General features: G+C 39.5%; 1 protein-coding gene across 2 annotated transcripts in view; it reads left to right on the top strand.

Moving 5' to 3' along the window:
• The first annotated feature begins 518 nt into the window (after positions 1-518).
• Positions 519-17,362, top strand: part of insra (insulin receptor a) — a 56,516-nt gene continuing 39,672 nt past the window's right edge. For both annotated transcript variants that reach the window (XM_042428307.1, XM_042428306.1), the window contains exons 1-2: positions 519-1,773; positions 13,373-13,921. In XM_042428307.1, the coding sequence (XP_042284241.1) occupies positions 1,674-1,773; positions 13,373-13,921 (649 nt within the window). In that variant the 5' untranslated portion in view covers positions 519-1,673. The remainder of the gene's footprint in view (positions 1,774-13,372; positions 13,922-17,362) is intronic.

Below are 17,362 nucleotides of genomic sequence, written 5' to 3'. Positions count from 1 at the left end.
TGTTTCCCTGTTAAGCTGCGGTGGAAGTATAATAACAAAACAAAATAGGGCACTTTAGCACTAAAAAGACTGTAAATGTGGCAGATATCTACTTGATTTGACTCATTTGGATGGCTGAAGCTTCATATGAGCTTCATAAACATTTAAATACATTTTTGCACAGAAGGACAGTTGTGGATTTTTTCCCCTTATCTCTTACATTATTAGTACATTATGAAGAAATCTTCTAATGGCCAGTATGAACAGGAGGAGTTATTACAGCAAGAAAAACCTATTTAAATGTTAATTTGGGCACATGAATATTGTTTTAAGACACACTTGAAAAATTGTGAACGTATCCTTTAACCTATGATGAAAACAATTAGTTGCAGCCATCATAGCAATAAATCAGCATCATGAAATTAAAATATAAATCCAGTTCACTCTAGAAGTTACTGGTAGAAATAACTTGATTACTTTTTTTTTTTTTTTACCGCCTGACAGTGGGATCAGTTTGTTGTGTAATCCAATAAGCTCCAGTCCGTATTTCCCCTCAAGCCCATCTGGCTCACTGGCAGGGTTTGTTTACTGGCGGAGAGGCTGGGAAGAAGGGGGATCCTACAGGACCTGGGAGACTGTACAATCTACCTCTGTCTGTGGAAGAAGAAAAAGAAGAAGAAGAAGAAAAATAACTCTCAAACTTTATTCCACCTACTTTTTTCTCTTACACAGATAAAGGCTTGAGTTGTGACACCAGCCAGCTGTGTGGAGCATGAGCACAACCCGGAGCATTTGGTGTTTTTAATTTTAATAATTCCTAAACAGCAACAAAAAAACAAACAGGAGAGCTGCCTGCTGCTGAGCCACGACGGAGTCTGTCTGTCAGCGGAGGTCTCACTGAAATCTCTGCACGGACTGGAGGAGGAAAAAAACTGCGTTATTTCACAAGCAAAAGAAACTAATGTTTTGTGCTCGCTGGAGGACTTTTGGGGGGATTTCTGTGTGTGTGTGTGTGTGATGTTTTTTTTTTTAAACGAAAGACACGCTAACGTTACGCCACGCATGCCACAACCATCGAGTCAGCAGCAAACGCCTCCAAAAAAAAATCCTCTGAATTAAGTTAAAGGTCGCCGTCACAGAAATTTTCATGCATGCAACTTTTTCAGTAAAATGAAGATGTTTTGCAGGTGTGTGCTTGTGAGTGAGATTTGTTTATGTTAAAAATTAATTGAAAAGGGTTGACGTGTAGCAGCGCAAACTTCACTTGTGGCCTGGACTAGCTAGCTAGCTAGCCTAACTGCCGTTTGCTAGCACTAACGTTAGCTTCTGCCCGGCCAACAAAAGTCTTGTTTTGGCACCGTTTTTATTTAATCGACACGGGCAAACTGAACTGGGACAGTTAAACCAAGCAAGACACATAAAGGGAGCACTCATGTCCCGTGCTTGTGTTTGTTAACGGGGCTTTTCCATGAGGTGGCTAACTTTAGCAGCAGCAGCAGCAGTGTTAGCTTGTGTTTGACTGAACACGTTGGACTCGTTCCTCCGCCCATCTTCCGGGATGTCGTTTATTTATTTTTGTTTACCTGTTGGCCCATGCCACAAAATAAAAACAATTTCCTGAAGGCATTACTCCTCCAGTCTGAGCTGTCCTCCTCGCCAAGGATTATTGAGAATTTGAGCCGGAATAGTGCTGGATGGTGACTTATCCCGAGTCAGTTATGTGTCTCCGGACTGTGGGTTTTGTTTTGGCCGCTGTCTGCTTCATGATGAGCTGTCATCGAGCCAGTGCAGAGAGTAAGTAACCTTTATTCTCACCTTTTTTATCTAAGTTAATGTTACGCATTTTTGTTGTGTCAAATTGTTTGAATAAGTGGCTGATTACACAGTTCACCTGCATGTGTGTGCACAGAAATTATGCAACATACTAAAGGCTCAAACATTGGAAACTACACAGTAACATTTCATTGAAAATGGTCAGAAAAGCTCTTTTCTTTGCAGGTGAGGGGATTACCTTTGACCAAAAAAATACACTTTTTCCTATAATGAATTAACTGAATTATTCCTATTGCTATTATTCCTTTAAATTAATCACATGGATCCCCCTTATAGACGATTTAGACCTACATAAATGTTTTAATAATCATCATTGGACACTATATAGATTTTAAGGAAAATGCTGAGCATTAAAATCATTAATTTTATACATGTCAGTCATACTAAATAGCCTAGTGTTTATTAACATTGTAAAACACATTTAATTTCTATACAGTGGTGCTTTTTAAACATTATTCTACATAAGTTCAATTGATCTTTCATGCAGCTACCTGTCAGCAATTTTTACCAGTATTTTTTTCAATACTTTTCACAGTATACAATTCAAACTAAAGCAATGACAGATGGACTGAACACAAGCCAAAGTTCTTCACAATCAGTTATAAAACCTAAAGCAGCAGGTAAATCACATGAAGAGCTGTTTTTAGACCAATACGTTTGGAAATGTTTCATCACAGTCAGCAGGAACATAATCTGAATCATCGGCTTACATAAAACGACAGTATTTCCTGGTGCACAGGGGACTAGGGCTGCAACTAGTGATCAGTTTCATTATCGATTCTTTTCTCGATTAATCCATTAGTTGTTTGGTCAATAAAATGTCGATCACTGTTTACCAAAGCCCAAGGTAATGTCTTCAAATGTTTTCTTCTGTCCACAACCCAAAGATATTCAGTTTACTGTCGTAGAAGACTAAAGAAAGCAGAAAATATTCACATGAGAAGACATTTTTTTCTCAAAAAATGACTCAAAACTATTAATCAATTATCAAACTACTTGGTGTGTCATTTAGTTGTTTGCAACTAATTGATTAATCAACTTCTGCTGTGGCTCTGATAAACAAATTACAAACTACATTCAGTATCTTGTAAGAACTATATTAAACATACAAAATAACCTGCTGAGAAATACTATAAGCGTATTACTTAAAAGTACAGACACCCTGTAAGTCTGTACTGCAATATTCCCATACAGATTTTTTTGTGTTTTGTCAGTGATTGTGATTTGATAAAAGGCACGTAGGCAGCAACAGTGGTGTTGTAGACAGTCACTTCATTGAAGGGACAAAGGTTAACACTTATCGGCCATTTGAGTGCAGGAACTGTAAACAAAATGTTTTGTCCCAAATAAGGAGTCTGTGAATTTTAGGAGAATTAATTGTCTGTCTATTGTAAGATGGAAAGCATTGGTTTGTTGCTGTGGCCGGTGCAGGAATTTAACAATAACCCCTCTTTACAGCTCCTGACAGCCCCTTTATATTCACCAGCCAAGAAGCCTGGGTGATAAGAATGAATGAACACATTTGCAATCACTCGGAGACATTTTCGCCACAATGACTGCACACACTCACTGTTTCACTCTGTTGGAATCTGTTGCTTGAAGTAAATGTTACTTGTACTTATGTGGAAATGTATAGAAAACCTGTGGGACCACTTGCTTGTTTAAACTACTGTACTTAAGTGTACCTTTTTAAAGAGCAGTCTGGCAAACATAACATTACACAGTTCAGCCATTGTCCCGTATAGAGCTGCAATGATTGATCGATTAGTTGCCAACTGTTTTGATAGTTGTTTAGAGTCATTTCTTAAGGAATAAAAAATCTAAATTCATTGATTCCAGCTGCTTAAATGTGAATATTTTCTGTTTTATTCAGTCTTCTATGATAGTAAACTGAATATCTTTGGGTTGTGGACTGTTGGTCGGGACGTGATCTTGGGCTTTGGGGGAAAAAGTGATCAACATTTTCTAACATTTTATGGATCAAACAACTATTTGATTCATCAAGAGAATAATCAACAGATTAACTGATAATGAAACTGATCATTAGTTGCAGCCACTAGTTCCACACACCAGGAAATACTGTCGATTTATGTAAGTGGATGATTCAGTTTATGTTCCTGTTGACTGTGATGAAACATTTCCAAACTTCTTTGTGTAAAAACAGCTTTTCATGTGGTTTATCTTCTGTGTTAAGCTTAATAACTGATTGTGAAGAACTTAAGCTTATGTTCAGCCCATCTGTCATCGCTTTGTTTTGAATTGTATACGCTGAAATTAACTGAAAAATTACCGGTAAAAATTGCTGACAGGCAGCTGCGTGATTTGATGTAGAACAATGCTTAAATGTTAATTAACACTATTTAGTGTGATTGACATGTTTAAGAAGAATGTTTTTGTATGATTTAACGTTTACCAGTTTCCTTAAAATCTTTGCTTAGAAAGAGAGCACGTGTCCAAATACCTGACATTAGTTTTGATGTACAATTGCAGTAAATCACAGGCTTTTAGAGATACTTTAATATAGATTATCACTCAGTAAATACTGTTGCTTTCATGTGTTATCTGTTCTGCAAGAAAAAATAGCTTCAAGGTTTATAGTAATTTTGACACTAGCACACACACAGTAAACAGTTTTATTTATTTCACAGACGGATTATCAGGAGCTGCTGCTTCTATGCACAGTATGAGATATAAGAAGTTTGTCCACTGTATGTAAACACAGTCTGTGGCTTTAAAATTCCTCGGTTTAGGCGAGGGGTGGCGCTTTGGTAGTACGTGCAGGAGGCAGGACATGACGCAAAAAGTACATGCGGTCACGTATCCGGTTAGTAATTTGGTCATAAACAACCACATCTCTTGCTGTTTCTTGAATTTGTGTGACGATTGTGGCGTCAGCGCTTACCGGCAGAAGTTTCTGAATCTCATCGTCTCCCCAGTTAGACTTTTTTTGTTGTCGTCTTTGTGTAAATGACCCATTTTCTTCACTTTCAGATGTTTGTACTCTTCCAGTTTCGCACCAGTTGCATGATATAAACATCATCAATACGCCCACTCGCCCGCTGTGAATCCTCTGGAAAAATGACCTGCTGTATTCACACATGGACTCAATCGGACATTACATGGACTTTGTATTAGAGAGCTGGCGGGGTAAAGTCCGTTTAATGTCCAGTCCAACTGATTTGGACATTTACATTCTCACATACAGCTCCTCCGGGTAATGTCCGGATAACTTTAGGGGTGCAGCGTGTGTGTGAAAGGGAGTCTTATGTATCAGGAGCTCGATTTAAGAGGCCCTTCGAAGAAAAGAAAAGCACAAGCTCTCTCACCTTTCATCAGATTTTAGCGAGGGGCCATAGGGAGCGATGTCATCAAACCAGTTTGAGCGAGAATTTTAAGACATAAATCAAAAGCAAGTTGTGTAATTGCACTGCAGCTTCTCTCCCCTCCTCCTCCTCCTCCCCTCCTCCTCCTCCTCCTCTCAGACTTGAGAGTGAACCACAGAAGGGAAGAGTGGAACCTGGGCCTCACACTGGTGGATTTCATAAGCTGGACTGACCAGTGTCGAAGTCAGGAAATCTTCTCAGCTACTTGTTGGTAGCTGTCCAGCTCAGCTTGATAGAAAAATTCCCTTAATAATGGAAGCTTATATTTAATAGAGGCAGTGTGAATAGATTTAATTTATTTAGCATCTGATGGCAGTTGAAATTTTAGAGCCATGTGACAACAAACGTATCTTATGTTTCGTTACGTATGTCACACTTCCTGTTAGCCCCCAGTTTGTGTCTCTCATGTGTTTCTATTCCATAAGAGTGGAAGCCGGGTATCTTTTCTTTCTGAAAAAATACATACACAGTGATCTTTGAAAAGCCCAGTGGGTCATTTAACAACCTCCTACTGTTCTGAATGTATTTCCAGAATCCTCAAGTTTCAAGTTTTTTCCCCGCTAAAGGTTTTTTTTTTCAGGGAGTTTTTCCTTCAAATCGAAAGAGTCTAAGGATAGAAGATGCTGCACAGATTGCAAAGCGACAAATTTGTGATATTAGGTTATACAAATAAAAATGGACTCGACTCAGGTTCTCTTGTAACCATCTGGATGAGAAAATATTCTGACAGCTGCACAATGAAGATGATTTGTAACAGATTTCCCTCGTTGCACCATTGTTTATATAACAAAAACATTTGCCTGAAATTTCATGCCTGTGCTTAATTTGCACCGTGTGAAACAAAATAAAAAAGTTTCGATATTAGTTATATTTCTCGATATTGATGTAACATTGTATTATAATGTAGTTTTAGCTAGAATACTAGGTTTATGTTTTCTTGTCGTGCAACTACTTTGATTGGAAACATACTTGGAAACCTGGTTAAAAATCTTTTTTGTGTTTGTGTAGCCGACGGGATATTTTTTCATTCAGATTGTTAGAAAAGTCTTTTAGGATTCTGGAAATACCTTCAAAACAGCAGTAATTGTTGTTGAACGAGCTTCTGGAAAGCTTCTTTGCCAGTTATTATTACTAAAAAAAAAAACGGGTGCTTAACTCTGTGACTCGGTTGTTTTTTATTTTTTTTGTTTTGTTTTATTTTTACTTCTATGTCATGCCAAACATTTGGCCCATACCACTTGGGATTACAAGACACCGCTGTTTTACAAAACATACATCTTCCGGCGTATACAAAGCATGTGGAAAAAGGAAAAGAAAAGAAAAACAAACAAGATAAAAACAAAACAAAACAAAAAATCCCAAATGAACTGTTCACATAAAGGACTGTTACATATCTACAGATTATCTGGATAAAGAGCTTTTTTTTTTTTCCTCTTCTCCCAGGCTTTCTCCAGATAACCGGCTAATTTATATGTTTCACATGTGAACAGCCGACTCAGTCTTTGCACATCATCCATATTTACAATTTCAACATCATGGTAATACATGAGAGACACAAACTGCATCTTAACTTCCAGCTCGGTTCACCTCAGGTTGAGGTTTCAGGTTGGTCGGGTTGTCAGACTGCAGTGTTTTTGCTCCACCGTGTCATCAACAGACATAATAATAATGCTTTTAATTCATACCGCACTTTTCATTCATAGTGAAACTCAAAAAGCCTATCAAGAGCGTCAAACAGCAGGGGCTCGCCATGAAGCAACCAGCCGGCTTTTGTTGAGTATCACTCTGGTCGGAGCAGGTCTTGTAGGCGGGCAGCGAGCCAAAAACCCAGCAAGCCTTGATTTACGGCCCCCGACAGGAGAGCAATTGTAGGTGATGAAACTGGCACCCTTCCACCTCTCCAAAAACACTCAGACAAAAAAAACACTACACACAAACTGCCTCTGCTGTCTCAAGTACCAAAGTCATGAGCGCGTTTGACATGTATACAAAAGAATGATTTTTGCACTTGTCTCCTTCAACAATGTCCGTGTAATCACGGCTGGCAGGTTCACGTTTGGAAATTATATACAGCTTGAAAACAGAGTAATCTGGCACACCTGCACTCCTTCGCTTCTACCACACACACACACACGTATACTGAAAAGGAAAGCTTGTTGTGTCAGATCTTTACCCTTGGCACCGTGCCCCTGTCAAAAGGAAATGTGCTTGTTATTGTGTACTCACACTTTAGAGGTAATAATTACCTCAAAGCCAACGTCGGCTTTAATGCCCACAATAACTCTAACTGATGCGGTTAACACTTGTTGTGTCAGCAGGACGCTCAGAGTTTCTAGTGTTAAATTACTGTATTGTCTTACTCTAAGTCCTTTTGGACAATTGGTCTGACAAATAAAAAAAAAAGACATTTGAAGATGCCAAAACATCTAGACGACACAACGAATCAGTTAGTTGGAGAAAAAAAAAACAAGCGACAGATTAATCAACAATGAACATAATTGTTAGTTGCAGCTCTCACAAATCACACAATCCCCAGAGGGAGCTTGTGGTTTGCAAGCTCTCTCTTTTACTCCATTTCACCCTGTTTAGAGACTAGAGGCCTGAATTACATTGGTCTAATTGTATTCCCCGGACTGTTATGTACTGTATTGTATTATTAATGCGCTGCACTCGGCGATGTTGCTCCTACCAAACAGCCGGCAATTTGATAAGCTCCTTTCCCCCTGCACCTGCTTGAAAGACATTTATAGGAGAGCCTATACAGTTCAGTATGGCCTTGACTCTTGAGCAATTTCCTAAGAAGGTTGTATCTCACAGAGTTGTAGTAACTGCTGTAATATCTAATCCTATGCAAATAAAGAGATGAAAGCTTGTCTTAGTTAAATGTAACTGCAGTGGAGAGCTATGCAGAGTTAAATTGTTGTGTGCTGACTAACAATTGTCAGAGTTTCAACTAGTTTCCCTTTGGATGTTACTTTGAAAACAGTATGTACTGTATGTACTGATAAAGGCAGGAGTTATTATTAGTGAGCTGTTTTCATTGTATACCTTGAAACCGACGGACGATTAGGTTTTACAGCTGTTCTTTAAGTGGATTACATCACACGTCAGTTTGGAAACGGCGAACGTGTACGTTATATCTCGGTGACCTCGGCATTTTGGGGATCTGCAGTTAGTTTTAGTCTAGGTTGGAAAACAACAGAACAGCGAAACCTTGAAAAGGGAAGTGTTGCAATCACTGAATGTTTGTGTTCCTGCATGCTTATTGAGGCCTCAGTTCTCTCTGAGGCCCAGCGATAATATACACCATCAGTCTAACAACCTGTAGCCCTCCCCCCTCCTCCCTTCCCCTCCCCTCCCCTCCTCCCCTCCCCTCTGCTCCCCATCCACCTCCTTCACAAGATCAGAAGCATTAGTGCCTGTTGATGCTTGCAGCTGTAGTGAAAGGATTGCGAGTTTGCTGCTGAGCACGCCAGCGGACGGACAGTCGAGTCTTTAAGTACAGATATGTACAGCGTTTGTGTTCTGCATGTATCTCAACTTTTCACAGTTATAGTTCAGTACATGTGGATTTAATTTTAGTACCGTCATGTGACCTACACACAATTTTACATCAGGCGTTCACAGCGGCATCTATCTGGAGTTATTATCAGGACAACAACGTGCCTTCATGGGCTTTTGCATTTACACTTGGTATTAATGTTGTTTGTCTTGTGTGCAAGCTTGTGTGCGTTATGTTACAGAGTTGTGATATGAAAAGTGCACAAACAAGGTCGCAGAAGTCAGCTGTCAACAAACATTGACATGACATTTTCATCTCACAGTCAGGTTTTTTTTTTTTTTTTTCCTCTCAAATGTGATCAAGCTGTATGGATTTCCTTTACGCCCGACTTACTTTGACTGGAGTCTGACCTCAACCAGACAGATGTCGCCTGATAGATCAGAACATATTCAAATTGCACTGCACACTACATGTACTTATATTAAGCAATAACATGTTTTTTTTTCCTTACCTTATATCCAGATATAGATTATATACTAGTGATATGTTTAAATGATGCCTAAAAGTTAAAGGATAACGCTTACGTGTTATTGATCCTTCAGTAATAATAACGAATCACCTGAAGAGTCCAAAGTCTACAATTTATCTGACTAACAAGTATCGTTAGTTGGTAGTGGTCAATGAAATTAAGGTATGAGAGTTGCAACAAATCAGAGAATCGATTAGTCGATAATCTCCAACTATTTTGATAACTGAATAATTGTTTTAGTAATTTTCTTAGCAAAAAGGCCAAATATTCTGTTGTTGCAGCTTCTCAAATTTGTAGCTTTTCTGTGTCATACATGATAGTAAACTAAATATCTTTAGATTTTGGATTGTTGATCAGACAAAACAAGACATTTAAAGAGCTTTTAACGGGCATTTTGCACTGTTTTCTGACATTTTATAGACAAAACGACTAACCAAGAAAATAATCGGCAGATTAGTCAATAATGAAAATAATCCTTAGTTGCATCCCTATAAGGAACATCAGCTAATGCAATGGTATGACTGTTTTATGTTTTTATTTCTGTTTTTACACAGGCAATACTTCTTTGAATAATTTTCTATACTACTGTGTGATGTTCTTTATTAGATAGGTAGGCAGGTATATTAAACCCAGTGTGAATTTTTAGGCAATTTATTACTTCAATTAAACAGAATTGTTTTGTCTATTGTTTTGTTTATTTAAACTACTACTACTACTACTTAAATGCGCGCTTTCAACCACACTCCATAGTCTTCATCAGTAGGTTAAGTTTGCTCAGTTGTCACGGAGATGGATCTGGATCTGTTGACTGTGCTTTTATGATTTTCATACATGACATTTTTAGGACTTCCCATTCCTGTTGGCTCTAAGTTAAACATTACTGCTGAGGAAGACTGTGTGATACAGATGAAAGATCCAGCAAAAGAGAGTAAATGGACCAAGTGGAGTTTGGATTTTTTTTTTTCTTCCAAAAGTCCTATTTCCAAAATAAATAATGGGTCACAAATCAACATAAGTGCTCTACTTAGATTTATTTTCCTCCTCTTTGTGTTGTTAAATGCATTTCAGAGCTTCATGTAAAACACTTTGATTTGCATCTGTGTTCAAAAAAAAAAAAAAAAGACACAAATACAAAATCAACTGGCCTCTCCTTGTTAGGATAAACTGATTGTTGGTTTTAGTCTTTTCATGCTTGTTGCAAATGAAAGATAAAATAACACCAGCTATGACCTTAAAAGCTCTCGCCAGCCCGTTATTATTAACAGGTTTGTTCTTGCACACAGTGGTGCTGAAACAGGCAGTCGTCATACTGCTTGTTTTTAATTAACCTTAAAAGTGCATCTGTCTCAGAGGTGCGGACGGTAGTAGACATGTCTGATGGCATCGGTCAATGGAAACTGCCCTTCTAATGACTGATTAATGATTCAGAGCGCCGTGGCCGTGTTTTCAGTCTTGTCTGGCTCAAAGTAGGTGATGTATGGAGAGCTGGAGCCGGCCCAGTCACCATGGTAACCTTTGTGATGTCTCCCAGTTTTTTTTTTCTCTCTTTCTCAACAATACGGCGTGCATTTAAATTCTAGGATGCACCTGGTTTGTTTTGCCCAGAGTTGTGTCACGGCCCCCCGAGTTTCAGTGGTCGGCTCTAAAACACTGTAAAAACAAAAAAGTTTGCTACTTCTGCCAAAGTTTTGTTCCTAAACTAAGTGTTCACACATGGAGAAGTCAGCTCAGCCAGTTCTTTCTCTGCTGCCGCTCTGAAATTCCTGCCTTACACACCAGGGCTGCCATGTTCCAGTTTCCAATGTGAGCCACTATCGGTACGGCCGGAGTGTATTAGATTCTCTATTGGGAATGCGGTGCTAAAAATACTGGCCTGGCTGAAAGTGTACACTGTGATAGGAGCCTGGACTCGCCGCCCTGTGATGATTCGCCTTCTCCACAGGGTCACTCAGTACTCAGTTGATATGTCCGTTGATATTTCTGAAACTGCAGAACCACTGTCCCTCGTATTGTTCATTTCTGGCATCTTTTGTCCAATAAATTGTGTTTTGTGTGTGGTTGTATGAGAAAGACGGAGGCGTCGTCGTAATTGTAAAATGCGTTCGGTAGATCCACAGTAGTCTAGATCTGTTGCAGTCTCCTCGGGAAGTTTAATAGGAAATGTTTCATTTGGAGGTGGATGTGTTGAAATTACAGGTTTGTGGCATGCTATTCATGCGTGAAATTCGGCAACGCTCCCGAGACCACAACGAGAGCTGCAGATCTAAATGCAGTTTTAAAAAGAGAAATGTGCTTTTTAACGAGCCGAGTTGCTTTTAATAGCCTGCAGTCGAAACCCATGTTAGGACATTTTGCTTGTATTTTAAACAAGCCGCAAAGTTGTAGGCTGAACCCTGGATAATTGCTGCAGCGTGAGCTTTCTGGTTAAGGTCATGGAGTGAAAAGCTTGTTGTTTGGACACTTTGTGATTGGACACTCTGTGTGTGTGTGTGTGTGCGTGTGTGTGTGTGCCGGTTGTCTTGTACTGTTATGCAACAGAAGGTGTAAAACGAGCTGCTGCCATAAAGAGGTGCACGCCTAGCTGTTATACCTCTTCCCACACATGGCTGACCAGTTGGCTTGATGCGCCCAGCTCAATGGTTGGTAGTTTGGTAAACAAATACAGCCCTCTCACCAGGCAGCACACTTCCAGATGCACCCGTGACTCGTGAACTGTGAATATTGGGCCTGGAATTTCCCATGTTGCACCTGTAAAGGAAAACATCTTTATGGCCATTGTTACTTTACTGTTATGTCACACAAAGCATATGTCGAAGATGTTGGCTGATTTCCAGAAGTTTAAGGAGAGTTGAGGATGTCCTCATTACCGTCAGCTTTCTCCATAAAGAATCCCCCCGAGTGTAATAATGTTTGATTTAGCAATAGGTTTCAAGAAGTCCATGCAGTGCTTTATCTGCAGTTGCAGTAGAGTTGAATCTACTGGATTTATTTTGAAATGATTTGTCAATTGATCAATTAGTCGATCAAGAAAATAGAAATTATTATAATTGAGTATTTGTTGCAGAAAAACAGGCTTAAAAAAAGTCATTTATCAAGCAAAATGCCCCAAATTTACTGCTTTTCTCTGTTTTATATCATTATGAAGGAGGTATTTATGAGTTTTGGACTGTAGGTAGAACAATAAAGTAGCCTAATTCATCACAGTATGCTCTTAAAATTGTGATTTTCACAGTTTTTTTTCCCCCTGACATTCAATAAATTGAATGATGAATCGCTGGTATGAAAATATAATTGACACATTAATACTTTTTTAGTTGCAGCCCTACATTCATGTCTTACCGTGTCATTGTGATACCGTAGGATCGAGAATGATTGAGACAGAGAAAAATGTAGCCCGTCTGCGCAAAAACATAGTCAAAGAATTCCTCATCGCACAGTATGATGTGTCTGGGTGAGGACTGACAGAAGCCACAAATCTACTACTGCTGCAATACTTGACCGTTAGTACTTCAATTCCCCTCACAGACAAATATTTTTAATGGGTTAGCTAATGTTTTTAATGGTCTGAGTTACAGAAGCAACCCCACAAATCAACTAACTAAGGATGAGCACAGCTTCACTCTGATGACAGCACTCCCTATTTGACAGTGGCTTACTGCCAGAAATGTGGTTGCTAAACAAAATGTCAGCAAAGATGGTCTGGTCTTCATCAAAGCCAGGGACATAACCACATATTTTTCAGTAAAATATCCCCTCTAATTACCAAGAGATCTATTTTTTTCCCTCCTTGAGACCGTGTCTGACTTCTTCGACCCTGTTTTTCCAGTTTGCAGAGCAGACGTCTTGCCTAACGGATCGGTCACGTTCAGCAGTTGTAATCTTCTGACAAATGCAAAAGATAAATTTGTCTTTGGGAATTTTTTTGTTGTTATTCATAACACTTCCTTTCCATAATACAGTGCTATTTTTAGTTCGCCTTAAGATTATGCTGCAAAGTTCAACACTTAATTGATGATTGAAAAATATTTTTTAGCCCAAAATAAGATAAGTTTGAGCCTTTTTCTGTACTTGCTTTATTTTGTGTGACTCCCATGAAAGTACCTGGTCTCTAAAGAACCTGTGTCTTCCCTTTTTATGTCTTTTCAGTTTGTCCAAGCAAGGACATCCGTAATAATGTGACCAACCTGCAGACGCTCGAGAACTGCACTGTGATTGAAGGCCACCTGAAGATCTTACTTATGTTTAGGACCAAGCCTGAGGATTTTCGAGGCCTCAGTTTCCCTAAGCTGACAGTGGTCACGGACTACCTGTTGCTGTTCAGGGTTTACGGCTTGGAGAGCCTCAGCGATCTCTTCCCCAACCTGACAGTCATCAGAGGCAACAACCTGTTCTTCAACTATGCCCTGGTGGTGTTCGAGATGCTCCAGTTGCGAGAGATCGGCCTCCATAGCTTGATGAATATCACCCGAGGAGCCGTGAGAATCGAGAAGAACCCAGATCTCTGCTATCTCTCCACTCTGGACTGGTCCAAGATCTTGGACTCAGTGGAGGACAACTATATCGTAGCCAACAAGAATGACAGAGAGTGTGGAGACGTATGCCCGGGGGTGGCTATCGGAAAGACCACCTGCCAGACGACAACCATCAACGGACACTTCAGCGAACGATGCTGGACGCAGAAACACTGTCAAAGAAGTAAGCAGTCTTTTTGTTTTAATTCGCTCCCTTCTCATATCTGGCATCTTAACATCTGTGTCGCACAATTTGCAAGCAAACAAACAGCAGAACTACCAAGTCCTGATCCAGGACCCTCACAAATATACTCACGGGATGTAAAGCAATCTTCTTAGTGACTTAAAAGGTTATATAATTAAGGCTACTACGAAATCCTGCACCATTGTTGACTTTACATGGTTTGCATCGGCCTTCAAAGTCACTAAATCTCTGAATAAATCATGTTTTTTGTAACTTTACACCAGCTGACATTGTTTTTTATCCATATTTTAAGTTGCTAAGACGATCCGATGAGTTAATGTTTGCAACCTTCTTCCTGTAACAAATTTTACATATACCTGATTGACTGAAATGTTCAGATTTCTTCTGATAGCCGCTGAGACACATAGTGAGACAGTCCTGGATCAGAGCTCAATACTGTGGAGTGCTGAAACAATTAATCACCAACAAATCTGATAATGGATTTGTTGGCAATAGATTTTAGGCATTTTTTAAGCAAAAATGCCAAAATATTTTGAGGGTTCAACTTCTGAAATGTGAAGATTTACTGTTTTTCCCTGTTTTTCTTTCATTGTAAATGAAATATTTTTTAGTTTTGGACTTTTAGTCAGACAGAATGAGCAATCAGAAGACACCTTTTTTGGTCTCTGTTGGGTCTTTTGTCATTTTGTTGACTAAATGGTTAATCAGTTAGTCAAAGAAATAGTCAACACTCGCTTTTTACGGAGCTTTCTACCAAATCTTGCGGGGTTGGTCCCATATTTGTGACAGTTTGCTTTTTTATTATGTTTTTGTAATGCTAAAAAATCATTACTTCTACACTTGTTTTAGAAGATAAACTGTATCTTTAATACAGCTTCATAATTCCCTACCATTAAAATAACATCATCATATGATTTTTTTTTGCTAGTGACCAGCAGCAGCTCCTTGTGTAGCTCTTCTCAGCTACTTTTCCATCAACACATCAATATTTCCATTCCCTGCTGCTTTTGCCACACGTCTAACCAGTCTGACATTTGCAGAATTCAACTCTCCATTCGGACCAAATAGAAGGCGATGAGGGTTGCTGTTTGAAACAAAAATACTTCTTTGTTCGCGTCAGAATGAATGATGAATTGCAGCTTCAAAATTGTTTGGCCAAAAGTAAGTTGTGTCCCTTTTTTGGTGTTGAAATGTCAGAGCCGTGTCATGTGCTCAGGTTTAGTAAAGTAGGCCAAATTCTGTGTCAATGCAGCTTGAACTGTACTCTAACGTGACGCAACACCTCACCAGTTAGTCTATGAATGTTTACTCTCAAAAGACTGTAGTATGTCATAGCTCATGTTGTGTGGAGGGGGTAAAGAAAGACGTTAGGACCCCTATAAGCTCAGCTCCTGCATCATGGGCCGTTCCCCTCTGTTCTAGCTTTCACTGTAAAACAACAGGCCCGCCCATTTCACACTGCCAAAGAGTTCAAGTTCGAGTGCTGAGAAGAATTTTGCGCATGGGTGCTGTCTGAACACCTTGGCTCGCACCATTACGCAACAGTCCGTACAGTAGTTTAACAACTCTTTTGAACCAGTTTCCCTGCACATGTCAAGCTCCTATTAATGCGTTGTTTGGTGTGGCGGCTACACGCAGCTTCTGTAGAGCTGAGTGAGGCCCATTATTATGCTCTTCACTCCCCTCGCCACTGAAGAGTGGTTTTTATAGTTTTTTTCCATTAATGACTTTTTTCTTGATCCAATTTCTGAGTCATCACAAATCCTTAAAGGCATTCGCAAAAGGCCCAGAAGGCCTATTGTCGAATTGTGGTGATGTGGTGAACGTCAAAGCGGAAGCGTTTTAGAGAGTCTCAGAGCAGAAATGATTTCCTAATTGTGTGCCATTCTCTTGACAATGAATCAAGACCAGACGCTGACTGGCAAGCACTGATCTCCAGTCATGGGCCTGCATTCTGCATGGGCAGGGCCTGTGGTCTTGTGGTCTGGGACCTGTGGTTTTTTGCCTACTTTCACTAAAGCATGAAAAGACCCGTTAAGCCCCAGCTTGAACCACAGGACAGAGCGCGAGGCATTCGGTGTCCTCTTCAGATCTACGCTCTTAATGTTTTTTATAGACTCGCTGTAGTTCCCAAGTAAGCTACTTTTTTCCAAAATTGTTGGATTCTTATTTTTTAGGCTCCCCTGCTTCTCAGATCTGCTGCTGTTGTGACTCAGATAGCTTTGAAAATAAAGTTAGATGCATCAACAATATAAATAATGAGTCTGATACCAAAAGTAGTATTTTGGAGTTACAGTAAAATAACTTTTTTATATGCGTAATAGTTCTCACTCAAATAGAGAACTTGATGCCAAAACTGTGTTTCATGGCTGTTTATATAATAGAGCAAGTGAAAAATGATGACATTGCTATATTAAAAGGTTTTGTACTGAGAAGAATAGGCAGTGGATAAGTAGTGTAAGTGCCAGAGGTGACTGTGGGTCACCCTCAGTACACCAACAGAAAACAAAGCTGCAGAACCACGAGGCTTGGCTTAGCTCCCATGTTTGGAGTCACAACCCATTTCCCTTCCCTGCCTCTATAGCGGGGGTAATTTTAGCTTCTACCAGAGCAGCCGCTGCTAATTTCCCCCTCCTTTTTACACTAAATTGGGTGGATCCGTTTAGCAAAGTGGCAAAGCAAGGTTGCAGGAGATGCTCATTACCAAAGCTTATTAGATTTGACTACATGGACACACACAGACACACGCCATGTCAACAGCTGTAATAGCGGCAAATACGAGACATCATCTTGTGAAGCATCTTTGTCATCTTTGCAATTATCTCTTTGAAATTCTGTCCTAATTTTGTTTGGTGTGTTATGAAGTTTTAATAAAAATAAATGCCAATATTCCACAAAGCGGTTGAAATCATTCCTCCTTTTCATACTGGCTATTAAAAGATCCCCTTCAAATGTGTTTTCAATGTAAGTGATGGGGGCCAAAATCCACAGTGTGTCCACACAGTCATTTTGTGCAAGAATGCATTTAACAGTTTATCTAAAGCTTATATGAGGCTTCAGCAGTCTGAGTTAGTCATATCAAGTGGATTTACAGTCTTTTTAGCATCAATTTCCCTCTTTGTGTTTCCCTGTTGTGCTGCGGTGGAAGTATAGTAACAAAAAGAGAGACTTTAGCACTAAAAAGACTGTAACATTTAAAAATATCTACTTGATTTGACTAATTTGGACAGCTGAAGCTTCATAATAGCTTCAGATAAACTTTTAAATACATCTTCTACACATTAAGAGGACTGTGGATTTTGGCCTCCATCACATTGTAAGTGCATTATGAATGGATCTTCTGATCGTCAGTATGAACAGGAGGAATGATTATGTCAAGAAAAACCTGTTTCAATGTTCATTTGTGCACCTGACTGTTGT

This window comes from Thunnus maccoyii, chromosome 12 (assembly GCF_910596095.1).
Source record: "Thunnus maccoyii chromosome 12, fThuMac1.1, whole genome shotgun sequence".
In the NCBI taxonomy this organism is placed as follows: Eukaryota; Metazoa; Chordata; class Actinopteri; order Scombriformes; family Scombridae; genus Thunnus; species Thunnus maccoyii.
This window is presented reverse-complemented; position numbering and strand designations above follow the sequence as displayed.